This window comes from Macrosteles quadrilineatus, unplaced genomic scaffold, assembly GCF_028750875.1.
Source record: "Macrosteles quadrilineatus isolate MER2022 unplaced genomic scaffold, UCM_ALF_1.0 Scaffold_3__2_contigs__length_128488019, whole genome shotgun sequence".
NCBI classification, from domain to species: domain Eukaryota; kingdom Metazoa; phylum Arthropoda; class Insecta; order Hemiptera; family Cicadellidae; genus Macrosteles; species Macrosteles quadrilineatus.
In genome coordinates, this window is record NW_026542596.1 from 8,058,991 (window position 1) to 8,080,601 (window position 21,611).

At 38.8% G+C, this 21,611-nt stretch overlaps 1 protein-coding gene across 5 annotated transcripts in view; it reads right to left on the minus strand.

The window, feature by feature from the left end:
• LOC128988721 (CREB-binding protein-like) overlaps positions 1-21,611 on the minus strand; it is an 80,063-nt gene that overhangs the window by 40,316 nt on the left and 18,136 nt on the right. For all 5 annotated transcript variants that reach the window (XM_054410303.1, XM_054410301.1, XM_054410302.1 and 2 more), the window contains 12 exons: positions 21,308-21,476; positions 20,597-20,871; positions 19,490-19,685; positions 18,125-18,313; positions 17,406-17,569; positions 15,824-15,975; positions 13,315-13,432; positions 12,453-12,507; positions 7,071-7,250; positions 6,238-6,425; positions 5,545-5,847; positions 3,739-3,943 (listed from right to left, as the gene is read on the minus strand). In XM_054410303.1, coding sequence (XP_054266278.1) covers positions 3,739-3,943; positions 5,545-5,847; positions 6,238-6,425; positions 7,071-7,250; positions 12,453-12,507; positions 13,315-13,432; positions 15,824-15,975; positions 17,406-17,569; positions 18,125-18,313; positions 19,490-19,685; positions 20,597-20,871; positions 21,308-21,476 — 2,194 coding nt within the window. The remainder of the gene's footprint in view (positions 1-3,738; positions 3,944-5,544; positions 5,848-6,237; positions 6,426-7,070; positions 7,251-12,452; positions 12,508-13,314; positions 13,433-15,823; positions 15,976-17,405; positions 17,570-18,124; positions 18,314-19,489; positions 19,686-20,596; positions 20,872-21,307; positions 21,477-21,611) is intronic.

Consider the following 21,611-nt stretch of genomic DNA (forward strand, 5'->3'; position numbering starts at 1 on the left):
AGTAATAAAATACTAACTCAAATAATTTAGCAATTATATATTCAAAGGTTTTTTCTCTTGTCAAATTTAATCACGAATTACTTCAATCGCCCAGGACAACCTGCATATCAAATCACAAATAAGAAAGACATTTTTTCAAGAGGTAAGAGGTCTCTTAACCCCTTCGCTTACAACGACGGCGATCCGCCGTCGCGCTCCCGTTAGCCATTGTGTGAAGCGACGGCGAATCGCCGTCCGCTATTAAAACCTGTTTGTGCCGAGTTAGTTCCCCAGAAATCCAATAGATCGCATATGCTTCTTGTTCTATGATTTCCAGGCTTTCTTTTGGTTATATTTTCGTCATCTCAGTCCAGTCCAATCGGCAAAAAAACTGAAGTTGAAATGGTGCAACTTAGCAGCTGACGACGTCTACTCTGGTTTCACAGCTGATACGTTGTTGTGTTTACTTCGACGATGTAAACATTGTGTTAGAGCCTTGTTTTACTTTATTATTTTATTGAAAAGTGTAGTTATCTTATAAAATAAGTTATAGAATTTACTTAGTGTAAGTTTTTATCAGTATTTTACTTTTTCATCGTTATAATGACTGAGTTATTAGGCCTATCATGTCGTGTTTCACTTCGTCGCGATAAAGATTGAGCTACAGTATCTTGTTTTACTATATTATTCAATTGAAAAGCTTTTGTATAATACGACGAGTCTTCAAAATAACTTGGTATTCGTGGATGAATGTGGAAAAGAGTTAGATGAAAGTGACATCATAAAACTTATAGGGGATTGTGACAGTGACAGTGATTGTGACTTGTTTGAGGAGAGTGGTTGGAGTGATAATGATGATTTGGAAGGGAGCAGAATTCAAGTGAGTAATAAGTCTAATACGCCTATTGATTATGAGACCACAGTTTCCCCAGAACATAATACTAATTGTGTTAGGCCTAGGCCATTAGAAAGTGACCAGTTGTTGCTTGAACAGCCTTCTTGCAGCTATGCTAGGCCTATGACCCCTCCAGATGCCCTTACTGTCCAATATAATTCAGATTTGTCTAGTAGGCCTGAAATGTTTGATCAGCATGTATCTTCTCCATCACGTGATGAAGAATTGCCTAAATCAGTCCAGTTTCTTGATCGGTTATACCGCGGTAGTATGAGCGCGCCTTCTCTCTCGCCTACACCGAGTGAGGAAGCTGACGACCCTGGTTTCCCTGACTCTAGGCCTATAAATGATATAGATAGTGGCAGGCATAGGCCTATGACCCCTCCAAATGTCCAATCTGATTTAGATTTGCCTATTAGGCCTGAATTATTTGACCAGCTTGCATCTTCAATCGTGCCTGCCCTCTCACCTACACCGAGTGAGGAAGCTGACGACCCTAGCTTTCCTGACCCTAGGCCTAAAAGTAAACCTGTTAGGGGCAGGTCTAGAGGAAGAGGTAGGCCTATAGGAAAAAAAGCTATTTCACAACCATCTAAGCCTACTAAAAGGTCCAAAACTCAAACTAGTAACGATACAGCTCCACCAAAAAAGAAGAAAAAGGAGGGTTGGCAGTGGACCAGTACCATAGAAAGTAATATAATAAATAAAATCCCTTTTACTGGTTGTCCTGGTGTTAGAGCAAGTTTGGCTAGAAGTTTAGGCTCAGCTCCCTCTGAATTAGATGTTTTCAATGCGTTTCTTGATAATGACTTTTGGCAACATGTTGCAACAGAGACTAATAATTATGCCAAAGAAACAATTAAGAAAAAGAACGAAGCAGGCGGGGTAGGAAAAACTATATACTCAGAATGGTTTGACACAACTGCAGATGAGATGGCTTGTTTTTATACACTGTGTGTCCTTATGTCGCTTGTAAAAAAAAGAACCATACAATCATACTGGTCGCCTAATGCTGTAACTGAGACCCCTTTTTTTCGTAAAGTGATGCCATTCCGCCGTTTTTTGCTACTGTCCACATTTTTCCACCTTACAGACAATAATAGGAAACCTGTGAATGATAAACTGTGGAAGTTAAGGTACGTTATTGAGTACATGAACAGGAAGTTTTCCCATCTGTACATACCTGATGAAAACATAGCTGTCGATGAGAGTCTTATGAAGTTCCGAGGGAGGTTGGGCTATGTCCAATTTAATCCCAAGAAGAGAGCCAGATTTGGCATAAAGTTTTACAAGTGTTGTGAATCTGGAAGTGGTTATTGTTCTAAATTTAAGATCTATACTGGAGCTGAAGTCAAAGAAAATGTACCGGTTGAAGAAGGAAGTGGGGATTCTACACAGGAGGAAAAGCTGTTAACGAGTGAGGCGATAGTCGTTGAAATGACAAAAGATTTGGCAGGAAAAGGACATACTCTGACAATTGATAATTGGTACTCCTCACCTCTTCTCTTCTATAGACTTAAGCAAATAGGTTTCAATGTAATTGGAACAGCTAACTGGTGGAGATCAAACATGCCAGAGAGCTTCAAAGAGGGTAAACTTAAGTTGGGCGACTACGAGACAGCCTATAGCCACGATATGTTAGCAGTAAGGTGGCAGGACAAGAAGCAAGTTTGCATTTTGTCTACCTTTCATCAAAAAGCTGACAAAAGATCAACTGGCAAGAAAGACAGAGTTACCCAAGAAATTATAACAAAGCAAGAACCAGTGATCTACTATAATCGTTCAATGGGTGGAATTGACCGCGAGGATCAGCAATTAGCGTCGTTTCCTAGTATGAGGAGGTATGCTAAGGGATACAAGAAGATCTTCTTTTACATAATGGACATTGGCCTTTTTAACTCTTATGTAGTGTTCAAAAAATTAACCAGAAAAAAATTGGGGTTCAGTGAGTTCAAGGAGAGGTTTGTCAAGCAAATGTTTGAGTCGCGACAACTGCCACCGTACAATCGAAGAGGACGATCATCCAACTCAGAAACACCTCTGAGGCTCCAGGCAGCAACTTGGGGACATTTTCCTAGGCCTATTCCTCCAAATGAAGTCAAACAAACACCTTCAAGAAGATGTAAGGTGTGTAGTGCCCAGGGAAAGCGCAGTGACAGCCGATGGGAGTGTGAGCTCTGCCTTGTCGCACTTCACATGCCAGAGTGTTTCAAGGCATACCACACCAAAATGAACTTTGCTTGACATTTGGTGAGTTTTTATAAGTGTCATACAGTATTATAGACTAGTTCCAAAACATATATGAGCCCTATGTAGCTAAAAATTACCAATAAAAAAGTTTTTTTAATTTTTTAATTTTTTTATTTTATTTTTATATGGTATAATAAAAAATTATAGTTATATTTTTTTGGGAAATATTTATATATTTTGAATCTACATTTAATTTTGAATAAGAAAATAATAATATCTTGCATATAAATAGTAAATGTTGCCTGAAAAAAAATTAAATCAGAAATGAATGAAACTAGCCACAACAAATTCGTTTGTTTTGGCCTAGGCGGGTAAAAAAAAAATCATAAGTGAATGGGTTAACTTTGAATTTACCCGTTCACATGGACGAATCATGTTAAATTCATCTATTAAAAGGAGGGCTTAGATGGTACAGAACAAGAATAAACTATGCTAATAAATTTGAGGTAACAACACCAGGGTGCGAACCCTAGACATGGTTGACATAGTTCCACAGTGCAATTAGTTACCAGTTGAGCCACCAACTCACCCAAAATAATCAATGGTTATAATGCTATTTCATGGCAGACCTTTCCCTACTAACTGGCATCTACTGTTAGATTGACAGTACTTACCTTTGATTGTGTCGTGGTCCATTGGCTCAGTCTTGATTTCTTGTTTGATCTGTTTCCCACAGTCAAAGTTAGGCATGCCCTTGCCTCCTCCCTCGCCACCGTGACGAGATTCACCCTCATCATCCCCTTCGTCCCTCTCACCTTTGGAGCCAACTTGATTCAGTTTTCCCTTATTTTGGTTTGAACTCGGGGGTGAATCTTCATCCTGAGAAAAACCATAAATGAGTATAACAAGAAATAATTATAATTTAAAATATCCCAACATTTAAAAAAATAGATTGTCTATTTTTAGGTGGACGTAATCGGTTGGGTGGATGGACAGCTGAGTTGTTCACGCACGGTCTTTTGCAGATCAACTTGGATAAATCTCACGTTGGTTGTTCCTGCAACAAGTGTGGTCAGTGATACTGCGCAACATTAACAGACATAAAGACCCTGAGCGGGACCGGCCTGTCAAATTCAGTTATTTTTCATGTCTACTTTTCAACAATACGCAGTGAACTTCATAAAAAAAAATCTGAATGGTGGGAAGAACCTAACATGGTTTCATAACACTAAAAATAGTAGTGATGGCTGTTTAGCGATGTAATTTTATCATTATTTGTTGTTTTTCTCTAAACTGAAACAGCTGCCGTGACTTTGTTTGTATTGGGAATGGCAAATTGCTTTGAAGTTGATTGCTGTGCGTAGTGAATTGTTCAAAAATGGGTTATGATCACCGTTTGAGTTTTTTTTTATGTTCTCCGTTACCAATAACCGTACAAAAACACTTTGATATACTATATTATTTGTTTTTTTAAGCTCAAAAGGTCTAGAGAGAAACTGGGAAACATTGTGTTTTGAGTGCCTAAAATGAGAAAAAACCATTTTTACCCCATAAAGCCCCCTGTGAAACCTCGTTCCCATGGTCTGATCATGCTGATTCGCAAACTCATGGTGTTTTTGGCCTCAGGGGACATTAAAGTGAAAAAGTAAATCAGTCCCGGGCCTAGGTCTTACCGTGCCTACGGTAATAGCTACTTCCCTATAGGGAAATTCGCTAAGAAATAGGCTATGTTATAATGTATGTCTTCTCGAAGTATCTTATTTTCCTTATAGGCTAAACTTATCATTAGTAATGCAGTTATCTTATTGTATAAAAAATAAATATAAACAACATGCCCTTTTATTCATAGCGAGATTGAGAAGCACACATATATGTGTTATTAACTTGTTCACTGCAACTCACCGGTGAGTGTTCTAACTTCTAATTCCTTTTTGCCACACTTAACGCTCACCGGTGAGTGCCGGCATCGCCTACATTACATTTAATTTCTCCAAAGCAGCACACCGAAAAAAATGGGTAGGTATTTTTATGTCTGCGTTTAGCTAGGAATGTGTGCTTTATTGTGGTGTAGGTTAGTAGTATATTTCCCCGCAAAGTCCCCTTCTGGCAAGCCTAGAAATAAACTTTTGTCCCGTCTTTCTCCCTGCAATTGGCAGGCAATACAATGTGACCGGATAGTTCCAGACAGTGCTGCTATCTGTGAGTGTTTCAGCAAACAACGTTGACTCTTGTCACAACACAGCACATCACCGCACGTCATTTGCTATTCTTCAGACCAAAATATTTTAAAGCTTAACCAGTTCACTCGACTCTGCGTCGCACTAGGGATACGCCTGGTGGCTTAAGCCAATGGTGGGTGCAGCGAACAAGTTAAATGAATTTATAACAGGTATCGGCATCGAGAATCAAAACCAAAGTTCTGGAATCGGAAACGGGTTTGGAATCAACCCATCACTAATCTAACAACGCAAAATACGTACCCGTGTGAGTGCAGCAGTGATTGCAGCCATCTGACTTGTATATGAACTGGAGCTTGTGGTGGAAGTTGTTCTAGCAAACTGTGACGTGGTGGTGGTGTTGGCGGGACTGAGTGACGGGGAAGGGATTGTGGGAGGTCCTGAGGTGGGAGGTAAGGGTGAGGAAGTGGGGGGAGGAGTGACACACGAGGGTTGTGACACCATCACTCCTCCACTACTGGCTGACGTGTTGTTGGGTGATGAGAACGGAGGTAGAGGGAATGCCGGGGAAGTCTGCGGTGCGCTGAGCCTCGCCTGCTGCTGAAACTGATCATCATATATTATAAAATAGACAATGTTCTTTATTTAGAACAATAAGCTCTTTTAAAGCAAAGTTTTTCTCTGATTCACTTGTAGATTGGAAGGGCTTTACAACTCAGCAACCTAGTTTTATGTTTATTTTTTAATCACAGCAGTTAAAGTAGCTTGATCAACAAATATTTTCCAAATCTATTTTGAATTTCAAAAATGTAATAGCAAGCAGGTCAGTGATATCAATCATTCAGTATGTATTTTAAAAAGTTAAAATATTAATGCAGAAGTAAAATGGAGTGAGATTGTCTATGGAGCTCTATTACCATGACCAGATGTTCTATTTAATTTTAAGCTGACAGTATAATTGATTAAAAACCCAATTCTCAAGGACCTTCTGCTTACCTGATGGTTGGTGGTGGAGAATTGACTAGTAGAAGAGACAGGGGTGGGAGCCTGAGAGGGGGTGGGGCTAGGACCTGGAGGGCCCACTACCATACCAGGGGTGGAAGGACCAGTCTGTGAGGTGGGCTGTGTGTTGTTAAATGGCATTCGGGGTCCACTCAGGTGTCCACTCAACATACCTCCACCCACTGCAACAATTGAAAACTAAATAAATAACCGTTGCTACAAGTATTCTTTATGTCAAACTTCACTGGTGGGATTAGACTCCTTACAAACTGAAGGTTTTTTTTATTTGACATTGTTTGATGCATAATTTGCAAGTAGTCTACCCCCGGATATGGCCCATAACACGTGACAGGTCAATCACCTATAAATGTATGCTTTTCAGCCTGCCGTTCCCGCCAGCTGACGTAACCTCACTTGTATACGTAGGAGTTGCCAGCTGATCATGTGACTATCCCTGTATACGTAGTTATTCCCAGTCAAGGTACACACTTTTTATCCATAGTTTAATAGAAATATCTACATATGTTGGCAGGAACAGCTGGCAGACGACAGCTCCTACATATACAAGTGAGGTTACGTCAGCTGGCGGGAAAGCATAAATATTCAGGTGATTTACCTGTCACGGGTTTTGGGCCATATCCGGAGGTAGACTACTTTTGCAATCTATATCTTTCTCACATTTGATATTAGGATAAAATAAACACCTTTTATGAGAGTCAGGGTGTTAGCAACAATCCCAGTTTGTTTCAACTGGAAATAGTTCACCAAATCACTGTAGGATAGAGACACATTTATTGGATTGTTGTTAACCGCACTGGTGAGTTTACCTGGCGAGTGAGAGGGTAAGTGTTGTGAAGTGACTGGTCGTGTAGGGACACATCCTGCACCTGGCCTCATCTGAGGTTGCGTTGCCACCTGCTGTTGCTGCTGCTGCTGCGCTGGCTGGTTCTGTACCTGCGCTGCAGCCTGCTGCATTTGCTGTTCTTTCCTCTTTTGTCTTTTCTCCTCTGTGAAACAGTAAAAATGTGGTGTTAACTATCACATGTTTGTTGCGCTAGCAAAAGAAACACTTGGTACCTGGTAGTGATGTGTCAAATACGAACCCACTTAATCCAAAAAAAAAGATTCAAATTTGAGATTTGATAAACAAGATTAGAATCTTGGGCACGCCGACAGAATAGGCCTTAACGGCTCTGACTTGCCGCCAGCTCTATAATAACGTGTAGCAGTGTCTGTCTACGCATTAGCTACGGAAGAAAGCCAAACTTAAGTCTCAAAACTCAAGGCCATGGCTTGAATTACGACCTAGTCGAATATTGATTGTATTTTATATAAGGATGGGCTAATACTAGAATTTCTCGACACTGATTTTGTTATATTATTCACGATTTTCGATACCGATTCCAGGCGATAAAAGAAAAAAAAAAACACATTTAAATCAAAATAATAATTTAATATAGCCTAATAAAAATTGATAAAAATACCCCCGCTGCAGCAAACCTGCCGACTAAGCGAATTTCCATTTGTCTGGAATGATTTTCAATTAATCTATTAAATTAGAATTTATGTTTAACAAGTACCTAGGTTAGCTACTCCAGGGGAACTAATAAAGCGTGTTTTTTTATTAAAATATAGCTTAGTATGAAATAAATAAATCCGCCAAGTTTGATTAAAATATATCCATAAACAAGCCAACAACAACATTTTATAATATTCTCCATAAGAATAACACGGGTATTTTAAATTAACAATTTTTTGAATTTTCTCTATAACCAATCACTACCCATACAAAAACCCTTTGATATACATTTTTTTTTTTTTTTAGCTCTTTAAAAAGGTATAAAGAAAAATTAATTGATAAATATTGTGTTTTAAGGGAAAAAATGAGCAAAACCCATTTTTACCCCGTTAAACCCCGTTCCCATGGTCCGATCATGCTGGTTCGTGAACTCATTCAAGTTTATCCCGCCTTACACCTTCAAACCATATTTTATCAAAATCGGACAAAAATTACTCAAGTTATTATCTGGACGGATACATACATATATACAGGGAGCGGCAAAATAATCTGACGGTTTTCTTTGCCGCCCTGTCGAGCGAATGAGTGGCGTAGGGTGGTGGGAATAGGGGCGTTACAAAGCCAACGTGTGAACATTTTTAGTAGCCATGGAGCCGTGGGATAGCTGAGCAACATGTATTTGTAGTAGAAGTGTTTTTAAAAGTGGAAATTCCTGTGTAGCTGTTCAGTACACGTTTCAATGTGGGTCCAAGGGGAAAAGTCCCAACTCAAAAAACCATTTTGCAGTGAGTAGGTAACTTCAGAGCTACTAGTTCAGTATTGAAAAAAGCCAACAGGCTGTCCAAGTCCAAGGTCAGCCCGGACGCTAGAGAACGCTGAGAGAGTGAGAGAAGCTGTGGAAGTTAGTCCTCAGTGGTCTAAACGTTAATAATCTGCAGCTCTGTACTTGTCTGGCCGCTCGGTAGAAGAGTATTACAATACGACCTGCATTTCCAATCATACAAAATGGCAATTGTGCAACAGTTGAAACCCAGAGATGCAATGCGCATCTCTTTTTCAGAACAAGTAGTGATTGATTTTCTTACACGTAACAACATTTTCATTACGAGCGACGAATCACACTTTGAACCACAACATACAGTCTTCCTCACTCTCTTTAGTTTCACACCGAACTAGTAGCTCTAAAGTTACCCACCCACAGCAAAATGGTGTTTCGACTTGGGACTTTTCTTCTTTGACCCACATTGAAACGTGTACTGAACAGCTACACAGGAATTTCCACTTTTAAAAACACTTCTACTACAAATACATGTTGCTCAGCTATCCCACGGCTCCATGGCTACTAAATATGTTCACACGTTGGCTTTGTAACGCCTCTATTCCCACCACCCTACGCCACTCATTCGCTCGACAGGGCGGCAAAGAAAACCGTCAGATTATTTTGCCGCTCCCTGTATATCTATATATAGATAATAAACATTATATATGCATATATAAAAATTTGAACGAATGGTGTTTTTTGCCTCTGGGGACATCAAAATGAAAAAGTAAATCGGTCTCGGGCCTAGGTCTTACCATTAGACCTACGGTAATAGCTACTTCCCTATAGAGAAATTTGCTAAAAAACATATCCATAAAAACATAGACAACATTTGCAGGTAAAAAGTTGGAAATACCAATTAGTTTAGTTAACAAACTGAAACTGTGAATAGTGAATCAAGAATTTTATTGTCGTTAAGCACATGGCAATAGACAAAGTCAAATACAGTATTATAAGACATCAAATGTGCAATATGGACAAATACAAAATAATAAATCAAAACAGACATATAGATATAGACACTGAAAAAACAGCTACAAGTACAAAATCACTATCTAATTAAGTTAAAATCTTAATGTACTAATATCACAGGCCGAAAATTCGTTAACAGAATAAAAAACATTTTCTTTTAACCACTTTGACAGAGTTATTTTGCATCTGCTTAGGTTCACAGTCCAGGCTTCTTTTGGCAGCTTGTTAAAAAGCTTGACTTTCATAAACAAATGGCTTTTTTTAGATTTTTCTAGTTTTATAGATATGCAATCAAGTAAATAGTTCCGTCTAGTATTATATTTGTGAAATTCACTTCTCTATAGCTATTTAATAGGGATGGACGGGATTGAAATTTTAGTTCGGGACAGGACGGGACGGGATTTTTATTTCCTTCCCGATTTTCGGGACGGTACGGGACGGGATTTTTCCTGTGGATAAAAAGAAAGTCTTGAGTATTGCAGTTACCAAAAAAGACAAACGAAATCAATTTTTACCGTTTGTGGCACTGATCTATAAAAACAAAAAAATGGTTGGGTTACAACCATTTACAAGTACCTATAGACACTTGTGACTCGCGGTCACGGTGCGATCGTCAAAATGACCATGGTCACAGGGTGATCATCGGTATGACTCGTGGTCACGGCGTGATCGTCGGTATGACTCGCGGTCACGGCGTGATCGTCGGTATGACTCCGCGGTCACGGCGCGATCGTCGGTATTACTCCGCGGTCACGGCTCGATCGTCGGTATGACTCCGCGGTCACGGCGCGATCGTCGGTATGACTCCGCGGTCACGGGGTGATCGTCGGTATGATTCCGCGGTCACGGCGCGATCGTCGGTATGACTCCGCGGTCACGGGGTGATCGTCGGTATGATTCCGCGGTCACGGCGCGATCGTCGGTATGACTCCGCGGTCACGGGGTGATCGTCGGTATGATTTCGCGGTCACGGCGCGATCGTCGGTATGACTCCGCGGTCACGGCGCGATCGTCGGTATGACTCCGCGGTCACGGCGTGATCGTCGGTATGACTCCACGGTCATGGCGCGATCGTCGTTATGACTCCGAGGTCAGGGGGTGATCGTCAGTATGACTCGCGATCACGGCATGATCGCCGTGATCGCCGGTATGACTCTGCGGTCACAGAACTATCGTCGGTATGACTCCGCGGTCACCTCACCATCGTCGGTATGACTCCGCGGTCACGGCACGATCGTCGGTATACTCTGCGGTCACGGGGTGATCGTCGGTATGACTCCGCGGTCACGGGGTGATCGTCGGTATGACTCCACGGTCACGGCATGATCGTTGGTATGACTCCGCGGTCACGGCACGATCGTCGGTATGACTCTGTGGTCACAGGGTGATCGTCGGTATGACTCCGCGGTCACGGGGTGATCGTCGGTATGACTCTGCGGTCACGGCGCGATCGTCGGTATGACTCCGTGGTCACGGCGGGATCGTCGGTATGACCCCTCAGTCAAGACGCGATCGTCAAAATGACTTCGCCTCCTTCATCGCGGAACATCTCTCGCGATAGCGGCGTTATCGTCACTCGCGAAGCGGCAAAATCGCCGACGATCGGACCAAATCCCGTCCCGAAAAATTCCCGATTCAAAAGTAATCCCGTCCCGAATATCGGGAATATTTTTTCCCCGAAAATTTCCCGAAATTTCGGTACCCGTCCATCCCTACTATTTAAGTTTCCCTTAACACTAACTAAGCTAAAATATACATACAAACACGGAAGAGTTGTGCTGGTTTGTCAGCACAAATATTCCCATTTAAATTGTGACGATGGGCTGGGCAGTAAAATGTCTCATATTTTTAAGACGGAAGTTGCCAAGGTCAATGTTATGCTGTTCTAATCAGGGAACCGCTCTTGCTTTTTACGAAACGTAATAGTCTTAGACTGAAAACATCCAAGCGCTTTTATCATAGCGAGTTTCGACTGAGCTAGAAATTATACAACTGTAGGTAGCACTGGCACGGCAACTCTGCGAGCCGCTGTAAAATATTGTTAGGTTGGTACCTAGAAGACTCAACCAGCTCATTGGCTCTTGGCTTTATTACAATCCCCTTGTTCTAAAGTACTATTACCCCTAATACATATGGCTACCAACGTCTCTCAATTCTTTCATTCAGCTACGGTCGGTTGTAGCTCTAGATCAGTCTTCAGTGCGAGCAACTATTGCTACCATTGTCGGTATTGACTTTAACTTTGACGGCAATACATTTGTCTACGTTCGTGTAGCAATGGCGGATATAACTGTACTGTAAACATAGACAGACGACACCACAATTTATGTGATGACGCAATACGATTCCCAATCCACGCTCGTGTGTGGATTGATGTTTATATTTAAAATTGTATTAACAGTGTAAACTATTGATCAACAAATTTAAAAATATCAAGTACACAACAAATATCATAAATAATGCTATTTAAAATGTTATTAACAGAGTATACAATTGATCAAAGAATTTTATTAATCACCATATAAAAAAGCCCATTTGTAATTATTTTTGGGACTCGAGATTCAATTTTTTCGGATTCAGATTCGAGATTCAAAATTCCTGGATTTGACAATCACTACCACACCAATAGCTGGTGACATTGTCAAAATGAAATCTGTGAAATTGGTTCAATTATTTTACATTTTAAGTTTTAAGGTAGTTAATTCCCTTAGATACCGTAGAGAAATGTTTTCCTTCTATACAGTTGTATAGTAGCTAATCAAGTGTAAGTGTATCAAGTTTGAAGAAATTAAACTACTATTTGAATGAAAACAAAAGGCGTGTTTTATTTAATGGTAGTATAAATGTTTTAAACAGCTAATCAACCGAGAAGTAATTTTACTTCAAGCTCAGACTTACCAAGTTCCTTTTGAATTTTGTAGATCTTTTCAGCCAACAAATGGTAATATTCGGACTGAAAAAATAATAATAATAATTAGAAAAAATATTTCAACCTTATACAACCAAATTCTCTGCAATTAAAAAAACATAGGCAACACTAAATACAGCAAAGATATATTGAGGCTTTTATTTACAATGGATATGAATGGCTTAGAAAATTTTAATCCCCTCTTATCATTGGCAACAAAGAAGTACTGTACAATTAATAACAAGTACTGAATAAACACATTTCAATCAATTTATAATGTAAACACTAAACTAACTAAACACAACAACAATCTGTCGGAACATCCCATCTGTAAAATCTATTTCTATATTTCCATTTTACTTTTGTTACATTTACAAGTACAATTGATTGATTATAGCCTCCTTACAAGTAAATGAAAAATTATGTGAAATAAAGAAATTTAAGAGCTAGTCGACCAGAGCTGAGAGATTGATAAGAATGATCTTCCATAAAAAGTCTATAGTATCAGAAAAAGACTCGCTATGATACATGCTTGGGACCAATTCAAGCATCTGCACCACAACATTGAAATAAACAACATGTGTAACAACAATAATTTGTAAAAACTTAAAAACACCCAACATAATTGAACTATCATGAAAAAATCTCAAAATTATTTAGTTTAAAATTTTTTAGTGTTTTAACAACCCTTGATGTTGCTTACTTTATTCAAAACTCACAACTTTTATGTTTTTATTTATAATTGATTTTTATGTTTGACAACCGTAATAAGAAAAGTTTAAATTCTACTTTCAGGGTATATACATAGTTATGAATAATAATTAATTTTTTGGATGTCTGAAACCAACTTACCCTTGAGTTGGCCATTTCATACATGTCTCCCTCCACTTTTCTTGCATAGGCTACGAGGTTGTGCATACGTTTGTCCCTCATGGCATTGGGATCTGGTGTTGGAAATATTGCTTGCACACTAGAAAAAAATCAAATTAATATAAAATACATTCAAGCAAACCAACCTTCATTAGCTTCAAGGTCAAGCTATCCGCTTGCACTGACAGTGACTATAAACAAAATGACTGGGACGGGTGGCGTCGTCCTGTAATCCAGCTACTAGGAAGTCACGAATTGTGGATAATTATAGGGATGCACTGTGGTTGCGATGCTCCCTGGTATGGCTTAACGTCCGCACTAGTGAGTACTACGACTATCCGCAGTACTATCCTAATAATTAGACCAATTTGTTAATTACGAGGAAAAAATGTGGTTCTAAGGAACATGTCGGCCTTAGTCACTAACAAGACTACAAGATGGCGCCACTCATCCTACACTCATATTTGGGTTTAAATACGCACATAGTGGTGTCCCCATATTAAATAATTGATAATTGATAATTGACAATCTTGCACTGACACTCACAGACTGACAATCGTCTGCTCCTTACACATCTGTCTGCTATGTCACAAGACTACAAGAGTTTGTGGTTGAGTGATTAGTAACCATGACAACTTGTGGATGAAGAGAAACCAAAGAAAGAATAGAAGAACAAAGAGAAATAATAAGTGGTGTTTACGTCATTGTCATTGTTATATTTATCTTATTTCACAACTGTTTTTATTACCAAGACTTAAGTACTATGATTTTATGCTGTTTTATGAGTTGTTTAATGTTTTTATCCACACATTCATGATGTTTGTTCTGAAACATCATGTAGTTTACTAGTCTAGACTTTCTTTTGTTTTGTCCTTTACGTGATTTATTGCTGTACAGTGTTAAGCAATTATTGTTTTGTTTGAGTTAGCACAGGTGAAGTTTTTATTACTGAACCAAGGTTAATGACTTCACATATCACGATTGCGCAATACTTATTGTATTTTGATGATGTAAAATGCAAATTAATCATAATATTAACATCCATTTATATAGTATTATGTTGTGGTGATGTGGAGTGAGCGTTTTATGGGTTTGTAATACATGTTTATGGCGTGTTGGATTAACCTTGGTTTTCAGTTATCCATGGTGTCCCTCCTCCCCATTACCCCGGATAATCGAGATTCTACTGTACTGTAAAAGCTAAGAAACATTATTCTCTGTATACACTAACTTGGCGTCTGAACCCTAGTCTACCTGCGAACGGACCGGGGCCGAAACCTTTCTCACCCACTGTTGAGCAGCTGTTTCCATAATTATAAAGTTTTTATTCCTCAGTAGCTACTGTACATATGCCTGTAGGTTCTACAAACATAATAAGAATATGGTCAAGTTTGGTATCATTTTACTTATTTATTCATGGACTTTTTGCTCGTACGGATAAAAATGTAAAATTCCGCCCCGCACAAAAAAGTTAATAAGTGCATTGGGGGTGTGACTAGATGATTAATTATGGAAACAGCTGCTCAAGAAGTGAGCGAGCAAGGGACGGTCCCGGCCCGGTCGCAGGTAGTCAAGGGTCCAGACGCCAAGTTAGTGTATACAGAGAATAGTTAAACAGGCATTTAGTATGAGTACACCCAATCTGAGGCATATTTCCAAAAACTTGGTAGATTGTGCTCGTTAGGCTTACCTAATGTAAACAAATCTCCTTTGACCAATACTGGATTTTTTAATGTGCAGAAGGATTACAGAAGGAGGTTAGAGGAATTTTACTGTAAAAGCAATTTTTTTAAATGCATAAATACTTTTCACTACTGTAGAACTCGATTTGAGATGGAACACAATAGACCCGTGTTTAAGAACCTTTTACTCAATGGAATATTTTAACTTTTTGGAAAGTTTCTTTTGAAGAAAAAAAATAAATAAATAAACAACAAATACTTAATCAATCAAATCATCTTTAATCATTATTAGTATCTCCATCAATGGTACGTTGATCAGAGTCGCTAATGTCCTTAATTAAAACAGTAACAATGGTGTTGTATGATACTAATAACAAATTTTATTTTATCTATATAAATAAAATTAGAGTTTTGTCTGTACATTGCTCAGAATTATAAATTTTTAGGTTATTTTTACGTTTTATAGGCTACATTAAAGAAGCCGAAACAAGTCTCATCTAAATTTCTGTCTGTCTGTCTGTCTTTCTGTAACACTCAAGATGGCATTTTACGCAATCTTCTCCAGGAAAACAAGAGTACCGATCTAAGTCATTTTAATGTATTCACTGGATTGGCGAGAGTGTCTTTAGCCATTAAAATATGGCCTCACTACTTGGTAAATAAAATTAAGGACGTAAATAAAAAAAAAACAGATCATATACATATAGGCTACCTAATAACCATTCTCATCATGCAGTGATTTTATGTAATAAATCATTCATTCATTCTATATTCATTTGACTGTGTATATATAATACAGTGATACTTACAGTTTGTGGACCAAGTGGTTTCTGAGATCAGTTGTGACTGACTGATGCCACTCCTTAGTTCCGGGGACTGGAGTTGCAGTGACCTGGCCGGAACCGGCTAGTCCCACTCCCGGTAGTTGTAGGCTGGCTAGCTGATTGTCTACTGTGCCTAGCTGCTGGGACAGATACAACCATTAGTAGATGTAATAGTGAAATAAGCTGTGGGTTGCGAATAAGTGAGGACAAATGACAAAGATGTAGTAACACACTTCAGATGTTGGTTGGTAGGCGTCTAATCCTACAATAGGGTCATTTAATTTAATCCGCTCACTGGAACAATATTCAAGAAAAAACAACTTTGAAATAAGTGGCATCCCTCAAACTCCAAATGAAGATGTGGTTAAGTTGGTGAAAGACGTTGGAGCTGCTCTAGGGAATCAACATCCAGGAAGGTGACATATCGATTGCACACCGTGTTCCATCCTTCAAAAAGGAACTTGCAGCCGCTTATCGTACAGTTCTCCAGGATATCTCATGAAACCTTGCTGAAAAGCTTGAAGGAGAAGAAGAAGATGACAGCCAAGGAAATCCATGCCGCCTTCCCTGCCCAGAACGTCTATCTATATTTAAAGAACTGTGGCTATCCCCAATCTATTTTTAATACGGCCCCAAACAAAGTAAATAACTCCAGAGAATTGGAACCCACCACTGAGGAAAAACCAATTACTACTGTTTGTTAACCATATGTTAAAAATGTCTCAGAAAAATTAAGGCGCATAAATTCAAAATACAAAATTCGTACAGTTTTCAAAAGTAAAGATAAAATTCGTAGCCGTCTCACCAAACTAAAACCTGAAAATGAACAGCAAAACACAAAAAATATTGTCTATAAAATTCCTTGTTCATGTGGTAGAAACTACGTAGGGCAAACGTCAAGGCCAGTGACGGTGAGGATTAATGAACACATTAAAAAGGTTAAAAATAAAGATAGGTATGGCTCGAGAATCTGTGAACATGCATTAGAGACAAATCATACAGTAAAATGGGATTCCAGCCAAAATTCTATACAAAGAACCGGATTGGAGGAAACGGAACATGGCAGAGTCACTATTTATGGCTATTGAAGACGAGCCTCTATCACGACCATCGGTGGATATTAGTACTGTTTATTTACAAGTAATTAAAGAAGAACTAGAACAGCTGAGAGACAATGCCAAGGATGTCAAAGGCTTATCTACGATAACCAGTATGTCCACCGACCCCCCTGCCATTCCACCCGCCACAGGAACAGCTGATCCGGCACCGGTAGTCGTGGTTAGGCATTCAGCTCGTGTACGCAAGAAAAATAAAGTTTTATTTCCCTGAGGAAGCGGGACGTTGTTTTGGTTCCGCGAAAAACGTCGGACAAATCCAAGGACGATTTTTTATGTGCGTGTATGTGTGTGTTGTGTGTCTTCGTGTATTACATTTCCATTTTGACGAGTCCTGGATTAACAAATAAGGTGAGTGAAGCCCACAAGCTGATCAATACGGTAAAATAGCATTGTAAAAAATGGCCTATCAACTAGTTATGGTATTGGTTTGTATGTGAATGAAGACTTACATTATTACTGGATGAATCAGGGTTGTTGAGGCCAAACAGAGCGTTCTGCATGTTGGCCACATTCTGCTGGATGGATGCAGCAGTCTGGGCTGCGGCAGTGGGGACAGCGTTGTCCAATGATACGTTGGGAGCCACCACTGATGACTGAGATCCCACAACGCCTCCTGTGTCACAATCCAATACAAACTTTAGATAGGCTCTTCAATTCCTTCTACTACACAGACAAAAATAAAGGTACCGGTAGGTTTAGATCAATCCTGAATTGAAAAACTGGTTAATTTAATTGACCTTTTCTAGGAATTTGGAATTTTTCAGTATGGACTAGTAAGTATCTAGTCCAGTAAATCCAGTAGTAAAATGTGACTTTCTAACGACCTCTTTGTAGTGAATTATGTTCTTTTATCACCTGAGGATGACACCATTGCCGGGTTGAAACCGTTTGTCGCTCATCGGTGACGTGATCACACTGACAGATTAAATGGAATTTTAACATCTAGTATTAATTTGGAATGGACGAGATTAAATCCTGAGTGTACATTCTTGCAGATAGCAATAATGACATAAAAATCAATTTGCCGTCTTCGTTTCACTGTTCCATAAAAATCAAATAATGTGTAAAATCTTTTTGGGACTGTAAATATAAAATTAAATCTATTTACCTATTTAGTTTGATAGAAAGCGAGACAAATAACTATAAAAAAAGTAGCAGTTTTGCTTACCTGGTTGCTGGTTGGATAGCACGTTTGCTTGTGAGGGTACTGGCAGTCTAGGCCGCACCTGCGCAGCACCTGCGCCTCCCATCAGCTGTCCAGTGGTAGGTGGACATTGGATGCCTAGGGCGTCGTAGGCCCGCCTCATGTCCGAGGGTGAGGGGTTAGGTAGAGCTGTGGCTCCCTGCTGTGCAACTACTGTAAACACCATTGTGGTATTAGTCCCAGAATAAGCTAGTTGATCTCTAAAAACCTTTCAAAAACCTCCTTATCAGCCACTTATCTTTCCTTAAGAATATTTGAATATAATAAAGTACAAACACTTTCCCTTTGTAGCCCTCTGTTCCTCATTTTTTCTGCCTGTAGGTCTTTCTTAACATGTCTTAGATTTCCTGGACACCCTTCTTCTTACTGGATCAAAGATATTAGACATCCCTTTGAATTTGATAGTTTCCATATTCAATCATTATTAGTTTGGCTTTGTCGAGATTTCTGCTTTCACCCTTTCTTTGTTTCAGAACAACCCGAAAATAATTAGATTTGTTAAAAATGCTGTAGAGCTAGATTGTTACATTTAAATTACATTTAGAAATTATATTTACTTTTCAGTTAATTGTTAATTTGTCTGACTTATAGCAAAATACACATATTTTTATTACCTCTTGAATTTGAGAGGTTTCATCTTAATTTGATGACCCCAAAGTGATTTTAAATATCAAAATGTCAAACGGGGAACCATCAGTAGGTAGTAGACAAGTCAAGATTCCCCCTTTCTAGCACTCAGATCCAGAACTGTGATCACAGTTAAGACAAGACTAAATTTTATCACATCCGAGTCACCAAACAAAGATCAAAACTCTCAAATTCAAGAGGTGATAAAAATGTTTGTATTTTATAAGTCAAACAAATGAATAATTAACTGAAAATTAAATATATGTGAAATATTTTCATGTGAAATGTGCTCATGTGAAATAAAAATTAATAAACAGGTAGTCAGGAGCTACTACAGTGAACATAGGCAGTAAAAGTAACATCAGAATATTAGTGTAAACAATTTAACAACAAAGATTTATCTAAACTATTACTATCAAGTTCTTGTACTTTTTCTACAACTGAATACTGGTATTCTCAGCCTAAAAAAATCTGAAAATATAACATCTTGAGAAAAACTTTCAAGGATAACTAAGGTGGCAAAAGATAAATAACATAAAAGAAAACAAATATTTTGAGGAACTCTACATTGTGCTGGTCAAGTCAAGCAAGATTCATTCAAGCGAGAGGATACCAGTTTGGAAACCAAAAGAAATATTAAGTGTTTTCAAAAGTATTGAAAGACAAAATATCCCAAGTGAATGAAAAAATATATATATTTACCATTGGGATTGTTTCGGTTCTTATCAGCTTGTTTAAGAGGCAGACAGACAGGACAGTCAGCTCTCATGCAATGTTTCCAATGAGAGATGATTTGTCTGGACGACGAGCAATGAGGAACAGAGCAAGACTTGCCTGCCTGACAGGTCGTCATGTGATTCAGCACATTCTTCATTGTCATGCAGTGTGGCAAAGTACACTGTAAATATACAATATAGAGGTACAGGGATCAATTTATGATGGTAAAACATACAACATAAAACTTACAAGAGAAAGAATAGGACAATACTGTGAACAACTGACGTTCTGCAACACGGAACAGAAAGGCATAGGCTTTCAGGTTTTTTTTTTTTTATAACAGGCTTACCTGAATGGAAAGTACACTGTGGCATAGAACAAACAATGATATATTTCACTGTCACTGACTGTATTAATTGACAACCAAGGAAGGTTTAAGAAGTAAGATGTCTTGAGATCCAATCATCTGAAACCATTTTACCCTTATCTTACTTGGTTGAAATTGTAGTATTGATTTTCGAGTTTGTTGTGCAAAGATCTCTTTCCCATTTAGGTATGGCTGCCTAATTAACGACTGGATAGAGAATATATGTTTTCCCCACTCGTAAAAGTTTAGCTTCCCTTATCTAACATGTAATAAATACATGTAAACTTGTATAATAGATTTACATATTATTATAAAAGTTAAAAGATTGTATCTTGAATTTACCTTTAATGACCGATTATTAAAACAAAATTAGCTTACTAATCTGAACACCCCCAATCCCCAATTATTTTGGATAATCAACTCTGAAAAATAAGTTACTATGCTTAAATGTAATTGATGTAATATTATAAGAAATTTGATTGTATTAAGATGATTATTTTGTTATGTTATATGACATGTCCCATTTCTTTATAAAAAGACCAATGGAATGAATTATTCTTATTCTGCTGTAATTTTCTTGACATGCATCACTGATTTTTGTCGAATGCACTCACTTAAAAAAAAAGCTAAACTGAAAGACCACTTATAGCTAATAGCATAACTTATGTTACATCGACTAAGGGAGAGCTGCACACTCTGTAAGTGGCTACAGCTGATCTACAGACCTGCCAAGCCTCTCCATTAGACTGACTCTCACGTCGTTGACACTTGTGTGCGTGCAGTAGCAACACCAACTGTTGTTGGATCAGTTTCCTCTTCTCTGGGTCGGCAGTGGATGTGGAGGGTGTTGTGGTGGTTGTAGATTGAGACTGAGGAGTCGCAGCCTGTGTGGGCCCCGGCTGACCACCTGTGGGGGCCCCACTCTGGGGCTGGGCTGGGGACGGAGCGGGAGGCTGAGCTTGTTGAGCCATGCCTCCTTCACTGTTCACTACACCTCCGCCTGAACAACACATTTGTTCAAATAAATAATATAAGCCTACACACATTGTACTATCTAAACTATAAAAATATTTAGGGAATATTTGTTTAAACAGGTAAATAACTGCTCAATTAGCTAGGAATTGTGAAATTGGTAAATTTAAAGAAGTGTTTACAAGGAAAATAGTACAAATGTTAACATTATCGTTTCTTCATTTGCTACTGTATATAGAAACCAATAACTATTTACCTGCAAAGGTTCCATCTTCAAACTTTGGAAGATATCCCCGCTCAAGCCGGAGGAATTTAAGGAATGTGAATAGACACATTAGAAAGGTTCACAATCAACCTTTGGGTACATTTTCTGCCTGCTTGGTGCATGAAGTTTTGCATTTACCAGGAACAAAACAAACACAGACGGACATACATAAAAAATAAAATAAATATACATCACATACCAATCGCATTGCCAGCTGTACCGAAGCGGTTGGCCTGCATTGCCAGATTGTTGGCAAGGCCGCGTTGCTGAGGAGTGACCACAGCTACCCCCACTCCTCTGTTGTAGTTGTACTGAGGTCCAGCACCCATACCTCCAGGCATCTGGCCCATAGCAGCCATGTTGGGCCCCTATCCAACACAGTAACACTTGAGAATACTGTAATGTTCAAGTTTTCAGTTTCTGAAATTGACTAATAGCAACCCTGCAAACTTAATTACACAGGGGGTCCATCGTCCCATCAAAAGGGCAATTTACTTGTTTGT